Source organism: Entelurus aequoreus, linkage group LG02 (assembly GCF_033978785.1).
Source record: "Entelurus aequoreus isolate RoL-2023_Sb linkage group LG02, RoL_Eaeq_v1.1, whole genome shotgun sequence".
In the NCBI taxonomy this organism is placed as follows: Eukaryota; Metazoa; Chordata; class Actinopteri; order Syngnathiformes; family Syngnathidae; genus Entelurus; species Entelurus aequoreus.
The window spans coordinates 35,202,879-35,223,461 of NC_084732.1; the positions used below are offsets into that span (position 1 = coordinate 35,202,879).

Genomic DNA, 20,583 nt, shown 5'->3' on the forward strand with positions numbered 1-20,583 from the left:
CTTCTAAATAAAGCCAGCTACTGCAGAAATTATATGTCTGTCATAAATCTTGGCACTACCTTCAAGTATTTAAATTGCCAGCATCATGACATCTTTAATCAACTGGATATTTTCAAACTATTCTTCTTGATTTTATGATTGTAGAGCCACCTACTGTTTGAAATAAGCATGTGAATCAACAGTCCAAATAAAATACAATATTTATTTATAAAAATAGTTATTTCCAATACAGACACAAAATGCTTAAGACACCCACATCACCATTGAGTACTCCCACTCATATTTGCCAACTTTGTTTTTTTTTTTTAAATGGTAAAAGAGTGCTCTAACATTTATTTAATCCAACTTGTGACCTGCTGGTTGTCTATTCAGTCTCATGATTAAGCAGCTGATGAGAATAGATGACATCCTCATAGTGGTATTTTTTTGTTATGGCCATGATCGAGTCGTGGCATCGGATAGCACTTAAAATTTTCAGCACTTCGACCACATCGAGCCTAAAAAGAACAAAAAAATATTTGGTAAATCTGTTTACAAAGACAATAATGCTCAGCATTCATTTAACAATATTGGTTAGGGTGGTTGTAGTTTTCAGTGGTGTACAGTTGCACTAGCTCTTACATAACTCACAAAAAGTTAAAGTACTTTCAGCTATAATTTGAGGATGAACATAAAATGCCCCTGGTACCTTTTACATGTGAAAGTGATCATCTCTAAACTTTTCAATGCACATGCCCAACTGTTCAATGTTTCAGTACTTTTTGCACAACTGTTGTCTAATGAGGATCTGAACGACAAAATTCACAGAAGGTGTGTGTGATGTATGAATCGGCCAACAAGTGTCCTGCTTCACTTAGAATTAGGATTTAAAGGGGAATTACACTTTTTGGGGGGAATTTTGCTATTCGTCCACAATCATTGAGAGACAAAAAGACAAATGTTCACTTTTTGCAGTCTAACTTGTAAAAATCGTCTCGTTCTTGGTGGATAGCAATGCAGCTTATTGGAGCAATCAATTTTACCTCCAAATTACTTTAAAAATGCATTCAAGTACCGTCAACAATACTTAATTTACGTTCAGTAACCTGTACAATCAAGCTGTAGCAACTTTGTTTTAAGAGTGAACACTGAGGAACTTTTTTTTTTTCTAGCATATTAACACATTGGCGTGCTATGGTATTAGCCATAAAAGCTAACTACAGAAAGAGGTAAGTTAGCTTTTACGTCAGCACGAAAAGCGTTTTGAGTTTGTAATGCACAACACTGCAATAAGACACCAATCTGTACTGACTGAAAAACATGAACAATCACATTACAGTATCTGTAAAGTATGACCCCCATTTCATGTTTTGTTTGTACATAGCTTGCTCGATAACGTATGTACTGTAGTTGTAATTACAAGCCTGATGTGCTGTGTGTATCATGATCAATAATTCAATAAATCAATCAATCAATGTTTATTTATATAGCCCTAAATCACTAGTGTCTCAAAGGGCTGCACTGCAATATTTAAAGTGTGACTCACTCGATGGGACAGTTGTGCGCTTGGTCCAGCTGGCCGGGAATGTTTTTCCGGTTTATTTGGGTAAGCACGTAATTTATGTTGAAACAGCTTGGCTCCAAGTTCCACATCTATAAAGTTGTCACTTTCACCTTACTCTCTCGGTTTCGGTCTGCTCCAACGTTTCACTCTTCCTTCATGCTCGCTTCTAGAAGCAATAGTTTATCCTCCCTATATTTAGCTTCAAAAAGATAAGGTTGTGAATCTTTATTTGGCCAAAAATAGTCGTCTTTGTTGTCTGTTTTATCGATTTTGCCATCATTAGAACACACGTGCCTTTGTTTCCGACAGTAAAAACATTTGTTACCAGAAGGTGCTGCTATGGAAATGGAAATCAGCCCTGGCATTGATTAAAATGATAAAAATTAATTAAACATTGAACCAATTACATAATCGTGGCTTGTGCAGCCCTTTGAGACACTTGTGATTTAGGGCTATATAAATAAACATTGATTGATTGATTGATAATGTTGTGAACATTTCATTTATTTTCCATTATGTATAGACTTACGTGTATATACAAACCCCGTTTCCATATGAGTTGGGAAATTGTGTTAGATGTAAATATAAACGGAATACAATGATTAGCAAATCATATTTAACCCATATTCAGTTGAATATGCGACAAAGACAACATATTTGATGTTCAAACTGATAAAAAAAATAAATTTTGTTGCAAATAATCATTAACTTTAGAATTTGATGCCAGCAACACGTGACAAAGAAGTTGGGAAAGGTGGCAATAAATACTGATAAAGTTGAGGAATGCTCATCAAACACTTATTTGGAACATCCCACAGGTGAACAGGCAAATTGGGAACAGGTGGGTGCCATGATTGGGTATAAAATGGATGTCGAGTGGGTCTGACATAACATTGTGAAAGTCCTTAAGTTGTACATCAAGCAAGAATGGGAAAGAATTCCACCTGAGAAGCTTAAAAAATGTGTCTCCTCAGTTCCCAAACATTTACTGAGTGTTGTTAAAAGGAAAGGCCATGTAACACAGTGGTGAACATGCCCTTTCCCAACTACTTTGGCATGTGTTGAAGCCATGAAAATGTAAGTTAATTATTATTTGCAAAAAAAAATAAAGTTTATGAGTTTGAACATCAAATATCTTGTCTTTGTAGTGCATTCAATTGAATATTAGTTGAAAATGATTTGCAAATCATTGTATTCCGTTTATATTTACATCTAACACAATTTCCCAACTCATGGAAACGGGGTTTGTAAAACTGAGGGTTTTGAAGTTGTTTTAGAGGGCTTTGAATGATTCAAAGGTGACAACCATTAGTTTCATCTTCCAAGCGTTTATCATCTTTAAAATCCTTATTTAAAAAAAAAAAAAGATGTGTGTTCTTGTCTCTCATAATGATTGTGAATGACAAAAAGTGCAGTTCCCCTTTAAACCATACCGGTCAACTTTTTTGGGAAATCGTATTTGTCCTTTCCTGACATATTGCTTTCTATGAAACCCCACTCCTGCACCCCCAGTACTGTGCTACTGCACTGATCAGGTACGCTCGACTCAAACTTCGGCAAGACACGGGGGAATTGGCTCGTGAGAGCAGGCGGCGAGTTGCATGTTATGTAATTGAGTCAAATTGAAAACGCGGGAGCGATTGATGCACATGAAGATGGAAAAGACACCGGTGCCAAATATCTTGACGAATAGACTTACTATCTTTACGTCAGGGTTCTTCAACATACTCAAGGCCAGGCACGATCAAACTGATCCAGAGAAGCAGCAGGGACCCCCTACTACAATTGTGATTGTTTTAAATTAAACAGGTCTTAAAAATACCTTATTGTGCTGTACCGTAATAAGCTATTCAAATAATACACAGCGCCGCTAACAGCTAGCTGGCAACTGGCGCGCTAATCACTAGCTGACAACTGGTACACTAATTGTTAGCTGGCATTTAGAGCACTAATTGCTGGCTATCTTAAATGCTAACATGAATACAATAATATAGTTATCTTTTACAGTGAGTTGGGCAGCCATGCCACTGTCATTTCTAAACTACATTACAATGTATTGGATCAATGTTAATGTGTATTTAAAGACATTCAAGTTTGTATATAAAAAAAAATATACAAACATTTCACGAGCCCACTGCAGTACTTCTGCGGACCCCCGATGAAGACCTCTGCTTTACATAAAGATGAGCAGGCAGCTGGTCACACGTTCTCATGCTTTCTTGTAACATCGAGGAAGAAAAGACGGGAGCTAGCTTGATAAATGTCTCAACCCCAAGCGCCGTGAAGGAGGCTAGTATTGGTCTTATTTTTTATTCATGCTATACGACTGGAGTGGCAGCCTTATATTTTAGCCTAGTAACTGCTTTATGAGTGTGTCAGAGTGGATAGTAAAGTTGTGTTTGACACTCTTAAAGATCCTAGCGATACAAGTTCTAGCCACAATTACCGGTAGGTCATGTTTTTGATTTAACGGGGATTTGTGATGAAAATCCCCAAGTGTTTCCCTTATTCTTAGGAAATGTCCCAAATTATGAAAATACAAATGTAGACAGGAATGATTTGAACAGTCCTCCATCGTGCAATGCACATTCTGACATGAGACAATGATATGGCCTAAAATTGATACACAGTACCTTGAACTTCAGAATGTTGTCCGAGTAAGTGGCCACTGAGCTTAGATTGTCACAGTATATTCAGCAGGTTGTAACAGACATAAAGAGGGACTGGAAGAGTCACAGAAATGCATACTATACTATATATGTTTTTAAAATGTCACCTATTGTAAATTTTGCCACCTCACTACTTGTTAGAGAACAGCAAGTTGTGTAAAAACTACTGAAACATTGGACAGTTAGGACATTTATAAGTCTAAAGACAGTCAAATGAAGCTTCCCTGAAAGGTTCCAGTGCATTTTAGGTGCATCCTGCAACTTCATCTAAAAGTCTAATACAACTAACTTTTTGTGAGTTGTGTATGTAGCTAAATAAGCTAACCAATGTTGTTTACACCAGGGGTCCCCAATCTTTTTTCCACCAGGGACCGGTTTATTGTAGGCATTATTTTCACGGACCGGCTTTCCACGTGTGACAGATAAAAACAGCAAAACAATTTGCATACAAAATCAACTCACTATAACGCTGAATTTGTAATATAAAGGAGTTGTAATATACATCTATTAACAAGCTTATTGGTGTGTTTAGTGGGACAGGCGAAAGTTAAGTTGGAGAAATTGTGGTAGTTTATAAATTAATTAATGTTTCTGTGCGGCCCGGTAGCAAATGCGTCACAGACCAGTACCGGTCCCTGGACCGTTGGTTGGGGCCCACTGGTTTACACCACAACATGAAAACGATTAATTTTGTTATCTCTCAATCAAAACTGAGTATTAAGACATTGCGAAGACAGTTTAAAATTTCTAAAAAGCCTATCGTTTTTTGAAATACCTTGCATTTGGATCATCAGCAGGCTGTTGTTTGCAAATGTTGTGAGCCTTCTGAACGAGGTGGTTTCGGAAAGACTGCAGCTGAGGCAAACATTGATTCTCTCCTCTGAACCAACTGAGCGGCAGGCTGTCAGCGATCTTAGGTGGGACACGACAATTTAGTGACAAATGTGAAAGCCCAAGCACATGGCCAAAGAGGGGAAATATGAATACCCTTTTGCAAGCCTGAAGATTGTTATCAGACGGCGTCTGACTGCACAGGGTGATCGTTAAGTATCGACACAGCAATTTGTCCAACATGAGCTCCTTCAGTGTAGACTCGGGCAACAGCATATCCCATTTCCCCGTGTTTCCTAGCAGCTAGTGCATAAGCAAAAACAACACAATAATCAACATGCTCATGAGAAAGAATGACAAACTAGCATACCTTAATGGCCATCCAGAACTGTTGGTTTCTGAAGCGTCTCTGTGGAGATAAATGGTCATCTAGGAGCCTTAAAGAGCAGCAAAAATACAAAATAAGAAACCATATTAAAATAATAACCCATCTTTTTTCAATCAAGGCATATTACTGAAGTTAAGCAAGAACTGACTTTTTGGGGTAAAACGGAATGAACACGTCCTCATCTACACAGCTCCGCAGACGCCCAATCACAGCCTCTGTGAGTGTCTGCGTGGACATGAAAACATAAAACGCATAATGGCATTCCCCCCACATGTTTTCATGCTAGTCTTGATAGTTTTCAGTCTTACCTTAACTGGTTTACTCTTTTCTCCTTCGAAGACAGAATAGTCCTCCCTCAGTCGGTGACAAAGCTCAGTTAGACATGCTGACTGACGAAGAGACATGGGGTCCCATATCAGCTCTATAAAGGCTGAACATAGAAGAGTGTCCTTATGAAACCGTGGCCTCTTTGAGTTTGAAAAACGGGTATCTGGAAGAGTGTACTCACTTGTTATTTTGGGGAGGATAGTCCTTTCTATGACATTACACAGCATTTCTCTGTCTGAGTGTTCTAACTCCTCGTGGCCATGGCCATGACAAAACGTCTCCACTGCTGTGAACCATGGGAGGTTCTCAAAGTCAGTGCTAGGATCCTGACACAGACACACAACATAAGTGAGAACCATGATGGGGTGGGTTTATGAACACATTTAGAGGCACCTTTAGGGGGTTCCAAACAAGCAGCTGATGTCTTATGATGGGGTTTAGCAGCTTGGGTAAACACAGAGAGATGTAAGCACTGTGGTAAGACTCTGAATAGAAGCCTCGCCATTCTTCAAACCAAGACAAGATCCTTTTAACGTCGTGAAAGTCGTCATGAACGTCAGAGAACACCGCCTGGGACCTCTGCAGGATGTCAGCTAGAAAGAGCAGACAGGGATGTGTGCAAAAAAGTTGTGCAAAGCCCCAAAGGTATATACTGTAGGTCTGTCCTTATGTGATAAGATTGTTCAATCTTAAAGTTAGCAGTCTGAAATTTCGCCAGGGAGTTTGTCACAACTTTTATTTTAGTAAAATTGCATTGTTTTCGATTGCAACATTGTTACAATAGGACATGAACATTAACTATACACACTTTCTTCTAAAAACTATTTTGGTCCCATTGACTGACATTATAACTGATGTTTTAACAGACTGTAATCAAGGTATATTACTATGATTTTTCCATGAAAACCAAATGACTCATTCTTGCCAATAGAAAAACAAGAAAATGTTTTGGTGTAATTGCGCCCCTTAACAGCCTGATGGCACAAGACAACCATAATTATGTCATAATTCTCAGATGATGAACCATGATGGGGTGGGTTTATAAACACATTTAGAGGCACCTTCAGGGGGTTCCACACATTGTCTTTTCTTAAACTGCTATCAAACTATTGAAATGAAATTAATTAATCAGCTCAGTGGCCTTGTGGTTAGTGTCCGCCCTAAGACTGGGAGGTCGTGAGTTCAAACCCCAGCCGAGTCATACCAAAGACTACAAAAAATGGGACCCATTGCCTCCCTGCTTGGCACTCAGCATCAAGGGTTGGAATTGGGGGTTTAATCACCAAATGATTTCCGAGCGCGGCACACTCTGCTGCTCACTGCTCCCCTCACCTCCCAGGGGTTAGAGTGTACTTATTCCAATTACAGGGCCTCGAAAGAGTCCTGTATTGTTATTTTTCGTCACTACCTCCGACACAATCGTTGGGACTTTAACTTTAAATGATGCGTTTTGGTTTATTTAGTATTTGTTTAATGACGTTAGTTTTTTCACATATATATATATATATATATACGGTATATATATACGGAATATATATATATATATATATATATATATATATATATATATATATATACATATATATATATATATATATATATATATATATATATATATATATATATATATATACATATATATATATATATATATATATATATATATATATATATATATATATATATATATATATATATATATATATATATATATATATATATATATATATATATATATATATATATATATATATATATATATATATATATATATATATATATTATCAAAATATTTCTTATATTAACAAAACTTTTTTGCTTTTTGAGCAGAGTCAGTGCAGCCAGATGCTATGCATTCAGTGGTAAAAAAAAAAGGAGGGAAAAAAGGGAGTCAATGTAGATGCACTGTGCGACTGCTTTAAAATGCCCATAAAAGGGCGTACAGTGCATCCGGAAAGTAGACCAACACTTCCCATCCAACCTGATGGAGCTTGAGAGGTGCTGCAAAGAAAAATGGGCAAAACTGCCCAAAGATAGGTATGCCAAGCTTGTGGCATCGTATTCAAAATGACTTGGGACTGTAATTGCTGCCAAAGGTGCATAAACAAAGTACTGAGCAAACGTTCTGAATACGTACGTACATGTGATTTTAAATGTTTTAATACATTTGCAATTTAATAAACTACTTTTCACATTGTCATAGGGTATTGTGTGTAGAATTTTGAGAACACAAATTAATTTATTCCATTTTGGAATAAGGCTTTATAACATAACAAAATGTGGAAAAAGTGAAGCGCTGTGAATACTTTCCGGATACAGTGAACATCTCCTGCTTGTTTAAAAACATAGCAAAACGCCACAGGTAGGAGCATGATAACATGAATGTGCTGTAAAAAGGAGTGTCTCTGTGGAGATGCCACGTATAGTAAACGCAAAATCCTCATTTAAATAGCTGCACCACTTTTTAATTGAACACGCAGTGTTAATAAATCACATGCAATATGCCCACTAATACTACACAGTTTTATAGATTGCGCACGCTGATTACCACGTGGTATTTAGATCTTAGTAAATCAGGCCCTAAGTGCATATATTCATTGTTACGATTGCACAAGGGTTAAGAGTGATTTTTTCCTTACCTGTCTGCTTTTCTAGATGCTCTTCCTCCTCCGTCAAAGGCTGTGTGTCTTCAGGTATATCACAATCTTCCTCAGCTTTACCACCACTACCTGACACACTGCATTGTATAGCAGGCAGATCATTAAGTCATACAATATGGCATGTTTTTGTATTTGATAAATCTCCATAATTCCCCACAAAAAAAGATTTCAACCATTAATGTATAAGGGTCTTGTGTTCTCTGGAGGCCCATATATATTCTACACTCGGCCATGTTTTTAGGTACGCCTGTACAAATCAGATGATGTCTAGTGCAGCAGCAGTGTTCTCAGTTTGGATCACATGTTTGAAAAGTAGTATTTCAACTGTATGGTAATTAAATAAGAATATGTTCTAATGTGGATGTATATTTTAATTAACACATTTATGAAGACAGAATTAGTGACACAGTTCTTAAGATTGCCTAGGTTTACTTATTGTTGTGGATGATAAATGTATGCCTCAGTATTAAGACAGTGGTTTGTGAACACCATACAGTTAATTTGATGCAACTGTGTAAATACCGTAAATATCTAACTCACCCCTGAGTTTCAGCTCCATTGGTGGTGTCTCCCAGCTCATCGCCATTTTCTGCGGATGGGATGAAAAGCAAATAATAGAGGTAAGTGGATTTTAAGAGCGCAGACCTCCGCCAAGCCCAAAGTCTGTTTATCTGTGTTGGCCCTGCAATGAGGTAGCAACTTGCCTAGGGTGTACCCTGCCTTCCGCCCTAATGCAGCTGGGATAGGCTCCAGCTCTCCTGCAACCCCGAGAGGTACAAGCGATCGATAATGGATGGATGGAAGTAATCTACAGATTAATTTGTTCGATTAATCGAATAATCGCATGAAACACACTTTATAGCTTATTGCATATTTTAGGGGAAAAAGTTGAAAATCAGAAATATTTTTTTGATGGCCTTTATCCATTTTTCTTGTAACTGCACATCATTTATATTGAAATGGCATGTTACCATGAGAGCATCAATATATAAGTATATAAGCCTGGGCTCTGGCATACGTGTGTTTGGGGGTGTGCCAAGTCGACCGGAAGCGCGATAACTAGCAAACCTTGAGTGGGGAATTAAAAAGCCAGTTTGAAAACCGGTTCCAGGTGTTTCGATTCCTGGGAATCGTTTGCATAACTGGTAAAACAATTTATTTATTTCTTTAAAGGATGTTTTATTGATTTGTAAAATGTACAATGTCCTCCAAACCCTTTATTACACTACACAATATTTTTTATTGATTTGTAAAATATACAATATCCTCCAGACTCTTTATTAGACTACAAAATAACCCTCCCCTTCTACATAATCACTCAGCTGACTATCTCACCTTCTACAAAGGCTATTATATTGAGTATACATGTCCCAGAGAACATCTTCAACTTTAACCGATATGTTTTCTTCAGAACCGATACCGATTATTAGTTGTCAAGTACACCGATAATTGATATTATTGGGGCGGCGTGGCGAAGTTGGTAGAGTGGCCGTGCTAGCAATCGGAGGCTTGCTGGTTACTGGGGTTCAATCCCCACCTTCTACCATCCTAGTCACGTCCGTTGTGTCCTTGGGCAAGACACTTCACCCTTGCTCCTGATGGCTGTTGGTTAGCGCCTTGGATGGCAGCTCCCGCCATCAGTGTGTGAATGTGTGTGTGAATGGATGAATGTGGAAATACTGTCAAAGCGCTTTGAGTACCTTGAAGGTAGAAAAGCGCTATACAAGTATAACCCATTTATCATTTATTTATATTTTTAGCCAATATTAATTTGCAGTAAAAGTTGAATAACCTTTGACTTATGTTGCTAACTAACTAACTAACTAACTGCTACAATTAAATAACCTCCAGGTGGAGGTAATCTACCCTACTCACTGCTGAGCTGCTGCAAGAAGTGTGCCTGCTCCTGTATCTTCTGTCGTCTCTGAGCACACAGCGCCTCCATCTGGCTAGAAAGTAGAGTGTGCAACTCCAGTTCCACAGAGTTGATTTCAATCACCTAAATTTGAAAAGAGTCTTAAGTATGGAAACAAACTGACTAACGGAAACATGGTTTACACATACACTATATTGCCAAAAGTATTTGGCCACCAATCCAAATGATGAGAATCAGGTGTCCTAATCACTTAGGCATGGAGACTGTTTCTACAAACATTTGTGAAAGAATGGGCCGCTCTCAGTGATTTTCAGCGTGGAAATAGGATGTCACCTATGCAACGAATCCAGTCGTGAAATTTCCTCGCTCCTAAATCTTCCGAAGTCAATTTTATTATAAGAAAAGTGAAGAGTTTGGGAACAACAGCAAGTCAGCCACCAGGTGGTAGGCCACGTAATCTGACAGAGGGGTCAGCGGATGCTGAAGCGCATAGTGCAAAGACTTTCTGCACAGTCAGTTGCTACAGAGCTCCAAACTTCACGTGACCTTCCAATTAGCCCACGTATAGTACGCAGTGAGCTTCATGGAATGGGTTTCCTTGGCCGAGCAACTGCATCTAAGCCATACATCACCAAGTCCAATGCAAAGAAACAAATGCAGTGGTGTAAAGCATGTCGCCACTGGACTCTAGAGCAGTGGAGACGCCTTCTCTGGACCGATGAATCACGCTTTTCCATCTGGCAATCTGATGGACAAATCTGGGTTTGGAAGTTGCCAGGAGAACGCTACATTTCGGACTGCATTGTGCTGAGTGTGAAATTTGGTGGAGGAGGAATTATGGTGTGGGGTTGGTTTTTCAGGAGTTGGGCTTGCCCCTTAGTTCCAGTGAAAGGAACTTTGAATGCTACAGGATACCAAAACATTTTGGACAATTCCATGGGATGGCACTTCAAGTTCATACGTGAGTAAAGGCAGGTGGCCAAATACTTTTGGCAATATAGGGTACATTCATTTTGCATCGTTAAATCTGTTCAGCTTCTTACCTTCTCTCGCAGACACTCTACCAAATTGTGAGTGAAGAGGGTCATGTCTCTGTAAAACTTCAACTGTTTTTCGGAAGAGCTTTCCTCTAAGCTCTCCAGAGAGTTTTTAGCACTGTCAACGTCTCCCTCCATCTTAGTCAGATCAGCTTGTCGCGCTCTGTGTACCTCCTTTAGGGAGTCCAGTCTGGCAAACATTAGCAACTGAGTTTTACTGCAGCACATACACTGAGAGACAAAGTGAGCAACTACACTTAAGAGATTTAAGCACTGGAGGCCAGTGAACATACTTTCCAGTGATCCTCCTCTTAACCATTGAAACAGTAATGGAGGAAAGTGTCTCTGGAAACTTCTTGATGCCCATTGATAACTTCTTTTGTCTTTTTCGTGCACCGCACTGGAAGCTACTGCTGCTGGACTCACTGCCAGATGGGCTCTAAGAATGAGATGATGCAAGAAAAATAAACATTTCCCTATTACATTAATGATACAGTACTACGGCTGCACTATTTTTGAGAAAAAAACAAATTGCAATTTTTCTCTCCAAAATTGTGGTTGCGATTCGATCTGAGACTTTTACATTTTATACATAAAAATGCATAAAACTGAAAGAAGACGCGTTACTTTTAGACAGTCACACATTTAACCTGAGTCTCGCCATGCCCTTGTAGTTCGCTGAGCTCAACACAAGGGTCTGGGCTCGAAGGCATTGCAAACTCCTTCCAGATAGCAAAAAATAACGAACCAATCAGGATCGCCGAGCGGGATTTCATAGATGTGACGTAGCGCCGAAGCGACTGTTTGATTCAAACAACAATGGCGTCGTGTGCTGACATTGATTCTGCTATTGCAACTGTTTTGTCGAATCTATCGAATATTAATTCTTTAAAAGATGAACCGTGAACGGTTTTGAAGGCAATTATTGGTGGCAATGACGTTTTGGCTCTTCTTCCGACCGGGTTTGGATTTCCCAGCGTCGCTCTCATCAGCTTCACGGGTTGATTTCGATGTGAGTGGTTGAAGTAGCACGTCATTCAAGATAACAGACAAGTGGTTTATCCAATCACATACAATGATTTTTTTTACAAGGCTCCGCCTTCTGAAATACCTCTCCTATTGAGAACTCTCAGATCAATGTGTGGAGCTCAGCAAACTACAAGGATCTGGCGAGAGTCAGGTTACCACACATTAGAAGAATATGCAATAATTTACTTTAAAAATATTCGGCTTTACGCAGACAGACAGAGCTTTTGTCTACAACAGGCTTTTAAACTGAAGAAATAACACAAAAAAAACATACAGTGTTTCTAATATATCCATCCATTTTCTACCGCTTGTCCCTAATCATAATATGTAATAATGCAAGTAACCATTTAAAAGGATACAGATGTGTATTTCTCTTTAATGTACAACTGTTTACCATTGTACTGTAATTGGAAGGTAAATAACCTTATCCTAAATAAACAAAAAAATAAAATGGACCCATTTCTGTAAGCAAAAAATGTACCTGAATAAGTATTGAAAATCTTAAAGTGCATTTTTTCCCCGGTTTAAAAACCAAGGTCAGACATTGTATTTTTGTTTATCGCTGTCACGTAATCAGGACGGCATTTTCGCTTTTTTGTCCCTGTTGATAAGCTCATATCGCCCATCCTATTTGAAGCTGAAGTATTCCCACAACAGGATCTTTGTCTTTGTAATCTTATGTTTTTCCTCCTAATTTGTGTTGTTTTGCGGCATTCTTTCCTGCCGAGTGGCGAAGCTCTCCGTACTGTGAGTGTGTTGGCGGCGGTGCCGCACTCTCGTCTCTGCCGGGACAAAGATTGTGAATGACTTAAAAAAGGGGTCACTCTGTTCAGTTAATTCCACTGTTAAACAAACGCGCTCAGGTGCTGAGAGTGATGCACAAAGTCACACGTCTTTCTTCCTTTTTGAAGTGAGAGACCAACAAACGCGAGGCTTAACAATTCTGATTGGCAAACATGGCTGTCACTCAAATACAGATGAAAGCGTAGGAAAAAAATAAAAAATCAGTCTATTGCGGTTAGTTACCACACTAATTAAAACCTCCATGTAGATTTGATTTCAATTAATCGTGCAACCCAAAATAGTACAATATTCGTCATTTTGTTAGGTTCCACAGCATGGAACTTCCAATCACTCCTGATGACATGACAATAACCCTAATTAAACTGGGCTTTTATTTGGTTTGCTGTCATTGTTTTTACATTATACTTACACTAGAGGATCACAATTTATTCTGTTTTTCTATTTATATTTTAAATAATATTTTCCTAATAAGCTATATTAATCGTAATCTATCTATTTCATTTTCTATTTACATTATTATGTAGATACTATAGTTCTTTTGGTACTCATTGGGCTACAACTGGGAGCTTGGGTACTATATTCTGTGCCATATGATGTGTGCTGGTATGACAACAATTTTTCTTGAATTAGGTATGAATAATTTTCTTACCAGTCCTCCTGGCCGTGTCTTAACTCCCTTGCCAATTTGTGTTTCCTCCCAAAGCTCCTGCTCCTCTTCGTCAGTCCCTGACAGACTGCCATTACTTCCACCTGATATACAAACGTCTTTAAGTACAAGTATTGCAAATCAATGCAAAACCAGGACAAATGATTGAATTTCTATCTGTATATCATCTTATGCAACTTTTAGTTAATCCATACCAAGTTTCTCTGCAATCCTCTCCTTGACACTTTTTAATCGTGGGGCAAACTCAATTCTTTTCTCATGATCATCTGCCTCATCATCATCATCATCATGAGTAACCCTTTCGTCATCGTCCTCTTCAGCCTCCTCCTTATGGTAGTGCTCTGGTGTGCTACCACCGGAGCTCCGCCCATCTTTGCAAAGGGAGATGAACTCTTTCTGGGCTCGATTGGTGCGCCGCTGCCTCTTGGCTGCTTCGATTTGCCTGGCGTTGGGGATGACAACTATATACAAAATGAAAATACATGAAAGGCATAGTTAGCGTATTCACTACATGTTAAGTAGGTAAACAACTCCTTACCCCATTTTAGTTTTTTTTCTTGAAACAAAACCACAAACCTGGTTTATCAGCAGTTAAGGTGTATTTTGAACTAGATGAGGAGGAACTGGCAGCCCCGTCGTCATCATCATCTTCATTTTCGATCTCCTCAGAGCAATCATTACTAGTGTCACTCTGGTGAGAACTCTGCGTTGATGCTTGGCTGCCATATTCTTGCCTCTGAGAAGCAGATTCTTCTGGTTCTGGAAAGAAGAGAGATAAATGTTATTTATAATCTCTGCATACAAATACCCTATTCTTATTTTAGTGAAACGTTGTTTAAGCGCTGTTGTCAATACTTGAATTCAGTTACCAGTGTTGTGGATGGTCCTGGCAGGTGGGGCTTCCCTTTTTCTCACTTGGAACAGCACAGCTTTATCACAGGACTTCTTTAATCTGAACTCAGGTTCTAGGGCTGAAATAGCACAGATAGATAAAATATTCATGGTTGATAAGATAAACATCACTGCAATTGGCACTGCACGGTGCTCTGACTTAAGCTGACGAGTAACCGCCATCCGAGCAACAGTTTGCCATTTCAGGAATATTTACATTCTTTGTCGTCGGAGAAACTGAGCACGGTGCTTGTTTTCTTCTTTATGCCTTCTTTGTCTTTCCCCTGTTCATCTTTCTCTGATGTCAGTTCAGATGTGTGCACATCTTCCCCGTCACCATCATCCACCTTTGACGTACTGCTCGCTTCCCGCTTTGAACTGCAAGAGATTCCACGGAATTGGGCACCTTTATGCGGCTTATTTGATACAACTGTTGCCTTCTCCGAGCCGTCTACACCCGCGCTGGCGACCGTCGTTTCCTCCTCTTCACTAGAGTCTCCTTTTCTCTGTCGAAAATTTCTTTTGGGTTTTTTGTTAAACATGTTTTTTACTCACTGATAGTTGAGCGTGAAGGGTTTTTGAGAGCAGAGGCAATCGATGTACACCGTGTCGTAAAGTGTCGTAAAAAGAGGACGTGAACGTGTTTAGTGCATTGTGGGATTTGTAGTTGAAATGCGAAAGTTTGTAAATTTTCATAACAAGATACATGTGGACCAATCTGGTAAATGGTTGTAATAGTGTTGCATCGTAACCCACTCTAATTTTAAGTTATTGTATGTTATCCTACCAAATAAATTAATTTGTTTGTTTGGTGCTTTTAAAAGTTAGTCGTTACTCTTTCTCCTCCCCCGTTTCTCTCCTCCCATCTTGGCCGGACATACGTTAACAGCGCCCTGCAGCAGCAGCAGCAGCAGCTAGAAGCCTCCCGTCGCAGTCAGCCATGTTGTTGGTGTGACACTCAATAAGCTGTCAGTAACAGGTCCTCGAAGTAAGCGAAACTTCAACATTTTCCCCCACCTGTTTCGCTTCTTCTTGGACACCAAACGTCGACAGCGAGACCAGGAAGCTGTCCCTTAAAGGCGGATATACATTTGGGACTCTTGGAAAACTCGGAAGTTTATCTCTTTTTGGTCACCACTACAGAGCTTCTGTCGATTGAAGCAAGAGGGTAAGTTAAAATGTTGTAGTGTCATTAGTCTTTTATGGTACTTTTTGCGTTTTTTTTTACGAGACAGCCATATCTGTTTTACAATGATGATCCATCCATCCATTTCTACCGCTTGTTCCTTGCGGGGTAGCTAGAGCCTATCTCAGCTGCATTCGGGCGGAAGGCGGGGTACACCCTGGACAAGTCGCCATCTCATCGCAGGGCCAACACAGATAGACAGACAACATTTACACTCACATTCACACACTAGGGCCAATTTTAGTGTTGCCAATCAACCTATTCTCAGGTGCATATTTCTGGTAAATAACCTGGAATGTGACATGCTTAAACAGCTGGCTAAATTTCACTGTTAAAAAAGCGTCCGAACTGTCCAATACTATCATAACCATGGTTTTTGTTGAAGGACGATCTGCAGGCAATTCAAACTAGTTGAGCAGGTTAGCTGACTTGCAGCTGACAAGAGATTTGGGAATGTTTGTAAGACATACAGTATATGTTGCACAATGGTGAGAGTACCATATGTGTCTTATTGTAGTCTCTTACACAGTTTGTATGCATCTGATTATCTCACTGTATGACTCTTGTACTAAATACTACCCAATTGAGCAGTCTTTCCCAAATAGTGGGGCTGGCCCCCCTGGGGGGCACGGTCGCTGCCAGGGGGGGCTCGTGTGACCTCTGGGAACATGCTTTTTTTTGCCGTACCAGACTATGGCTATGTCTACACTAAGCCGGATAATCCCTTAAACGAATAATTATATAGCCTAAACCCCGTTTCAGCCACACTAAACCAGGTAACCCTCCCTGGATAATTTTTTACACGGGTAAGTACGCCGTTTATTTCTTGAATCTCCGGCTCTTAGCTTTGTATGGACTCATTGATCGTTTACAAACTGAGTTCGGAGAGGAAGTGAAGTCAGAAAGGCCGTGCCCCACACAGGAAGTGACGTCAGAAAGAACGCGCCACAGCCAGCTTCATAACAACCCGGAGCTAACCACTGGAAAGATGGAGGCGAGTCATCCAGACGTGCCCGTGTTTCTCCTTCTTCTAAATGTACAGACGCTTGTGGAAATCACACATGAATACCTTTAAGAGAAGAAAACGCGCGATTGCAGCTATTTCGTATACAACACTTCTCAGACGGCAAGAGAACTTTCGAATGTCTGGTTCAGCTGTGATTCTACTTACGGAAAAACTTTGTCCATTTGTCAAAGGAGAGTCAACAAAAAAGTGGGCTCCTGTGGATGTGGTATAAAAAGGTAGCTTGTGCTTTGTATTAACTGGCCGTCGAGAGAAGACTACGGAAAACATAGAGTGCATTTGGACTGGCAAAGCAAACTGTATCAGTTATTGTCCGCCATGTATGTCCCGGACTCAACGTCTAGGTCCAGAGTATTTAAAGTCACCAAAAACTAATGGACAATGAAGGTGAAGGCAAAAGAGTGAGGAATGTCCTGACCAGATATCTAGATCCCTAGATTGATTGTTGTAAAATGTTCTTTATCACATTGTTTACGTGTCTATTAAAAACATACTTGCCAACTCTCCCGTTTTTAGCGGGAGAATCCTGATATTCAGCACCTCTCCCGACAACCCCCCGGCAGAGATTTTCTCCCGACAAACTCCCGGTATTCAGCCGGAGCTGGAGGCCACGCCCCTTCCAGCTCAATGCGGACCTGAGACTGAGTGGGGACAGCCTGTTCTCACGTCTGCTTTCCCACAAAATAAACAGCTTGCCTGCCCAAAGACGTCATAACATCTAGGGCTTTTATAGAGTGCACAACTGCGCACACAACAACTGCGGCCGAAATGATATACTCATCATGAACGGAGAAGTTAAACAGGACAATACTGCCATCTAATGGATAGCCACTGGAACACTGAAATTCAAGTTTTTTTTGTTTTTTTCTATGTAAATAAAAAAAAAAAAAAAAAAAAAAAAAATATATATATATAGCTAGAATTCACTGAAAGTCAAGTATTTCACACATATATATATATATATATATATATGAAATACTCGAGTTGGTGAATTCTAGCTGTAAATAACCACGCCCCCAACCACGCCCCCCGCCCCCAAACATCCCCCCCCCTCCCACCCCCACCCACGACCAAGCCCACCCCCCACCTCCCGATATTGGAGGTCTCAAGGTTGGCAAGTATGATTAAAGATTTGATTAAATTATGATGGCTCAGGTGTGATTCACTACAATAGAGCACACTGGATTCCAGTTAATTGAAATACCACAACACTGGATATTGTTCACATAAGTTAAATTTAATTTAAGAACTTGCACACAAAGCAACACTGGAGGTGACTATGACGTGCGCATTTTCCGCGCATGCGTACTAGGTCGCGTTGTGCCGGCGGACGGAGGGGGCAAGGGGGTCTTAAACGACCATTGTGTGTGTGTGGACAAGGATAAGGTTAGGTGGGATTTACCCTGGATAACCTTAGCTGGCTTAGTGTAAACGGGGCCTTTGATGAAGCGTATGTAGCACTTGGCTTCACTGTAACCAAGGTGGGAGACGAGGAAAGACTGATGTGTTGGTTCCTTTATTGTTAATAAGCTTACAATGTTATGCAGAGTTAAAGTCAAAACAATGTTATCAACAAATTATACTATTTATAGTCATTGTGGAGAGTGGGGGCCGGGGGGCTCAAAATATTTTCTTCTTACAAGGGGGGGCGTAACAGAAAATAATTGAGAATCACTGCAATAGAGGCCCAATGAGATCCTAGAGTGTGTTACTGTACTCACTGTACTCTAAGACAGAGGTTTGTCAAAGTCAGTGGCGGGCCGTGCGTTTCCCACCTAGGCCTTCAGTGATGTCCGACTTCAATGATTACCTCTCAAAATACCATAATTTATGTCCCCACATGACCATTGCTGGAGAAATAGTATACAGAAACACATTTACACACTAATGGGCACTGTATAAAACGGGTTATTTTCTGGCGCGTTTGAAAATCAATAAACCCGCATCAGCAATTAAAACATATCGTATGTGGTACTGTCAAAATTTAAATGGCGAAAAACATATTAAACGTGAAAAAAAAAATGAAAAAAATATCTGAACTCACATTTCATCGGCGGGACAGCTGAGCTAGCGTCCGGGGTTGGCCAAAATCGTCTCACAAGATGTAGTTTCTCTTTAAATATCCTTCTTGAAAAAGGCCTTGCAAATATATGTGTTGTCTTATCTAATCATAAAAGATGCAGACGAGGCGTGTTGGCTGAGTTCTTAAAGTTTACTCCACAGCGTGCTCATCGATAACATCAAGCTGCCGGCATGTCTACATTCAACCACCTAAACGGGGCTACTGCGCATGCTCTTCACTACTGTGGCATGCTGGGTAATGGAGTTATTATGTCACGTAGCTCATAACATCACAATCTATACAGTGTCTGCCTTAGGCCAGCGAGAAGGCCTTACTGAATACAACCCGGGATCTGATTGGCTATCACAACTGTCTGTCAAATGTTTGTGTCCGTTCACTTACAGTGCACTGCACGGACGCCCGCATTGTTGATTCTGAAGGCCCCGACAGATTTCGTATGGCATGGCAACATAAGTTAGCTGAATTCTGACTGGATAAAAACTCTATAACCTAAAAACAACAGCGCTGGAAGGAGCATAATAGGACATGAAGAGAATATGAATACTTTTAGATATTTAGGGAAAGTAAATTAAAAATTACTTTTATCTTTAATTATGATAATGATTTCTTGTTATGTTAAGCCAGCAGAGAAGGCCTTGCTGGCCTTGACGGCACACCACTGGTCAAAGTGTAGGCCTATTTAAAAGCAACACGAAAGGACGTTAATATTATTGCACAGTGGAAAACATCGTAAGGGTGAACACAAGTTTTTTCAGGAATGGTGGTCGACCTTTCAAATATTTGGAATGAATATAAAAATAATATTTTCACCACGAGATTCATGAAAATAGCTGGACACGTCTATCATGACAGGACGCACGTTAAAGTCTCAAGAACTAAAAAAAAAAGGAACTAGGCCATCTTTGTTTCAGTCGGCCATTTTTAGGCCAAAAACAGAGGATATACTTTAACAAACTCCTCTTACAGAATCTGACTAAATGAGCTGCGTTTAAAATGATAGATACTAGGAGCTAGGCGATGATATTGTTTTTTCTACGCCATAACATCTGGGCGTAGCATGGCACCAAACTTTGATTTGATGGTTAGCCCCAAAATTTCAACATTTGTAATCCAGCTGCACAAATATAGGTCTTGATCATATTTGGTACAAATGATGATGACGTCGACACCCTAAATTGCCGGATGGGTCAATAACTGTTTGTACCCATTTGTAGTGGGCGGAGCCTGGTGGTGAAAACTACTCCTCATCATCAAACTGTCATTACTTGACTTTAAATGATCTCCATTCCAAACTGATATGAGGTTTTCAGTTTGGGATGTGATCATTACTACACGTTGATATTGACACCAATATCGCCCGCTTGTGGTGCGAAATTATAACAATCATAACTTCCGTCCACAATCTTTGATTTTCCTGAGATTTTTGATGGTGAGTTGGGGCATTGGGTGGGATGCGACTGCATGACTGCTCTGGCGCCAATATCGCTCCCTTGTGGCGGAAGATGATAACTGTCAGATCTTTCTTCCACATGCTCCGATCTTCCTGAATTTTTTTATGGTGTGTCGGG

General features: G+C 39.9%; 2 protein-coding genes across 5 annotated transcripts in view; one reads left to right on the forward strand and one right to left on the reverse strand.

The window, feature by feature from the left end:
• Positions 1 to 222: 222 nt before the first annotated feature.
• On the reverse strand, positions 223 to 15,374 carry gcfc2 (GC-rich sequence DNA-binding factor 2). Of its 2 annotated transcripts, none has more exons than XM_062025913.1 (18): positions 14,940 to 15,374; positions 14,701 to 14,802; positions 14,408 to 14,590; positions 14,026 to 14,292; positions 13,814 to 13,914; positions 11,625 to 11,770; positions 11,338 to 11,521; positions 10,294 to 10,417; positions 8,959 to 9,007; positions 8,398 to 8,495; positions 6,152 to 6,351; positions 5,940 to 6,084; positions 5,740 to 5,861; positions 5,580 to 5,656; positions 5,414 to 5,480; positions 5,200 to 5,346; positions 4,988 to 5,124; positions 223 to 497 (listed from the first exon to the last, which is right to left on the reverse strand). In XM_062025913.1, exons 1-18 carry the CDS (start codon positions 15,262 to 15,264, stop codon positions 365 to 367), a joined length of 2,607 nt encoding a protein of 868 aa, XP_061881897.1. In that variant the 5' UTR covers positions 15,265 to 15,374; the 3' UTR covers positions 223 to 364. The 2 variants fall into 2 exon arrangements, with proteins under 2 accessions (XP_061881897.1, XP_061881896.1); XM_062025912.1 differs by having other exon boundaries at positions 13,814 to 13,929.
• A 31-nt stretch (positions 15,375 to 15,405) lies between these two features.
• itsn2b (intersectin 2b) overlaps positions 15,406 to 20,583 on the forward strand; it is a 64,441-nt gene continuing 59,263 nt past the window's right edge. For 2 of the 3 annotated variants that reach the window (XM_062025909.1, XM_062025911.1), the window contains exon 1: positions 15,406 to 15,890. The gene's annotated coding sequence lies outside the window, so the exon portion shown is untranslated. The remainder of the gene's footprint in view (positions 15,891 to 20,583) is intronic. The other variant, XM_062025908.1, reaches the window with a different exon arrangement.

Bases quoted from the DNA above. Each gene is read 5' to 3' on its own strand.
- gcfc2 (XM_062025912.1), bottom strand. From the start codon at position 15,264: ATGTTTAACAAAAAACCCAAAAGAAATTTTCGACAGAGAAAAGGAGAC. The intron at 13,930-14,025 runs GTATGGATTAAC...TTGTACTTAAAG, and splicing joins GAGGATTGCAGAGAAACTTG to ACGTTTGTATATCAGGTGGA. The intron at 10,418-11,337 runs GTAAGAAGCTGA...TTTCAAATTTAG, and splicing joins TAGAGTGTCTGCGAGAGAAG to GTGATTGAAATCAACTCTGT.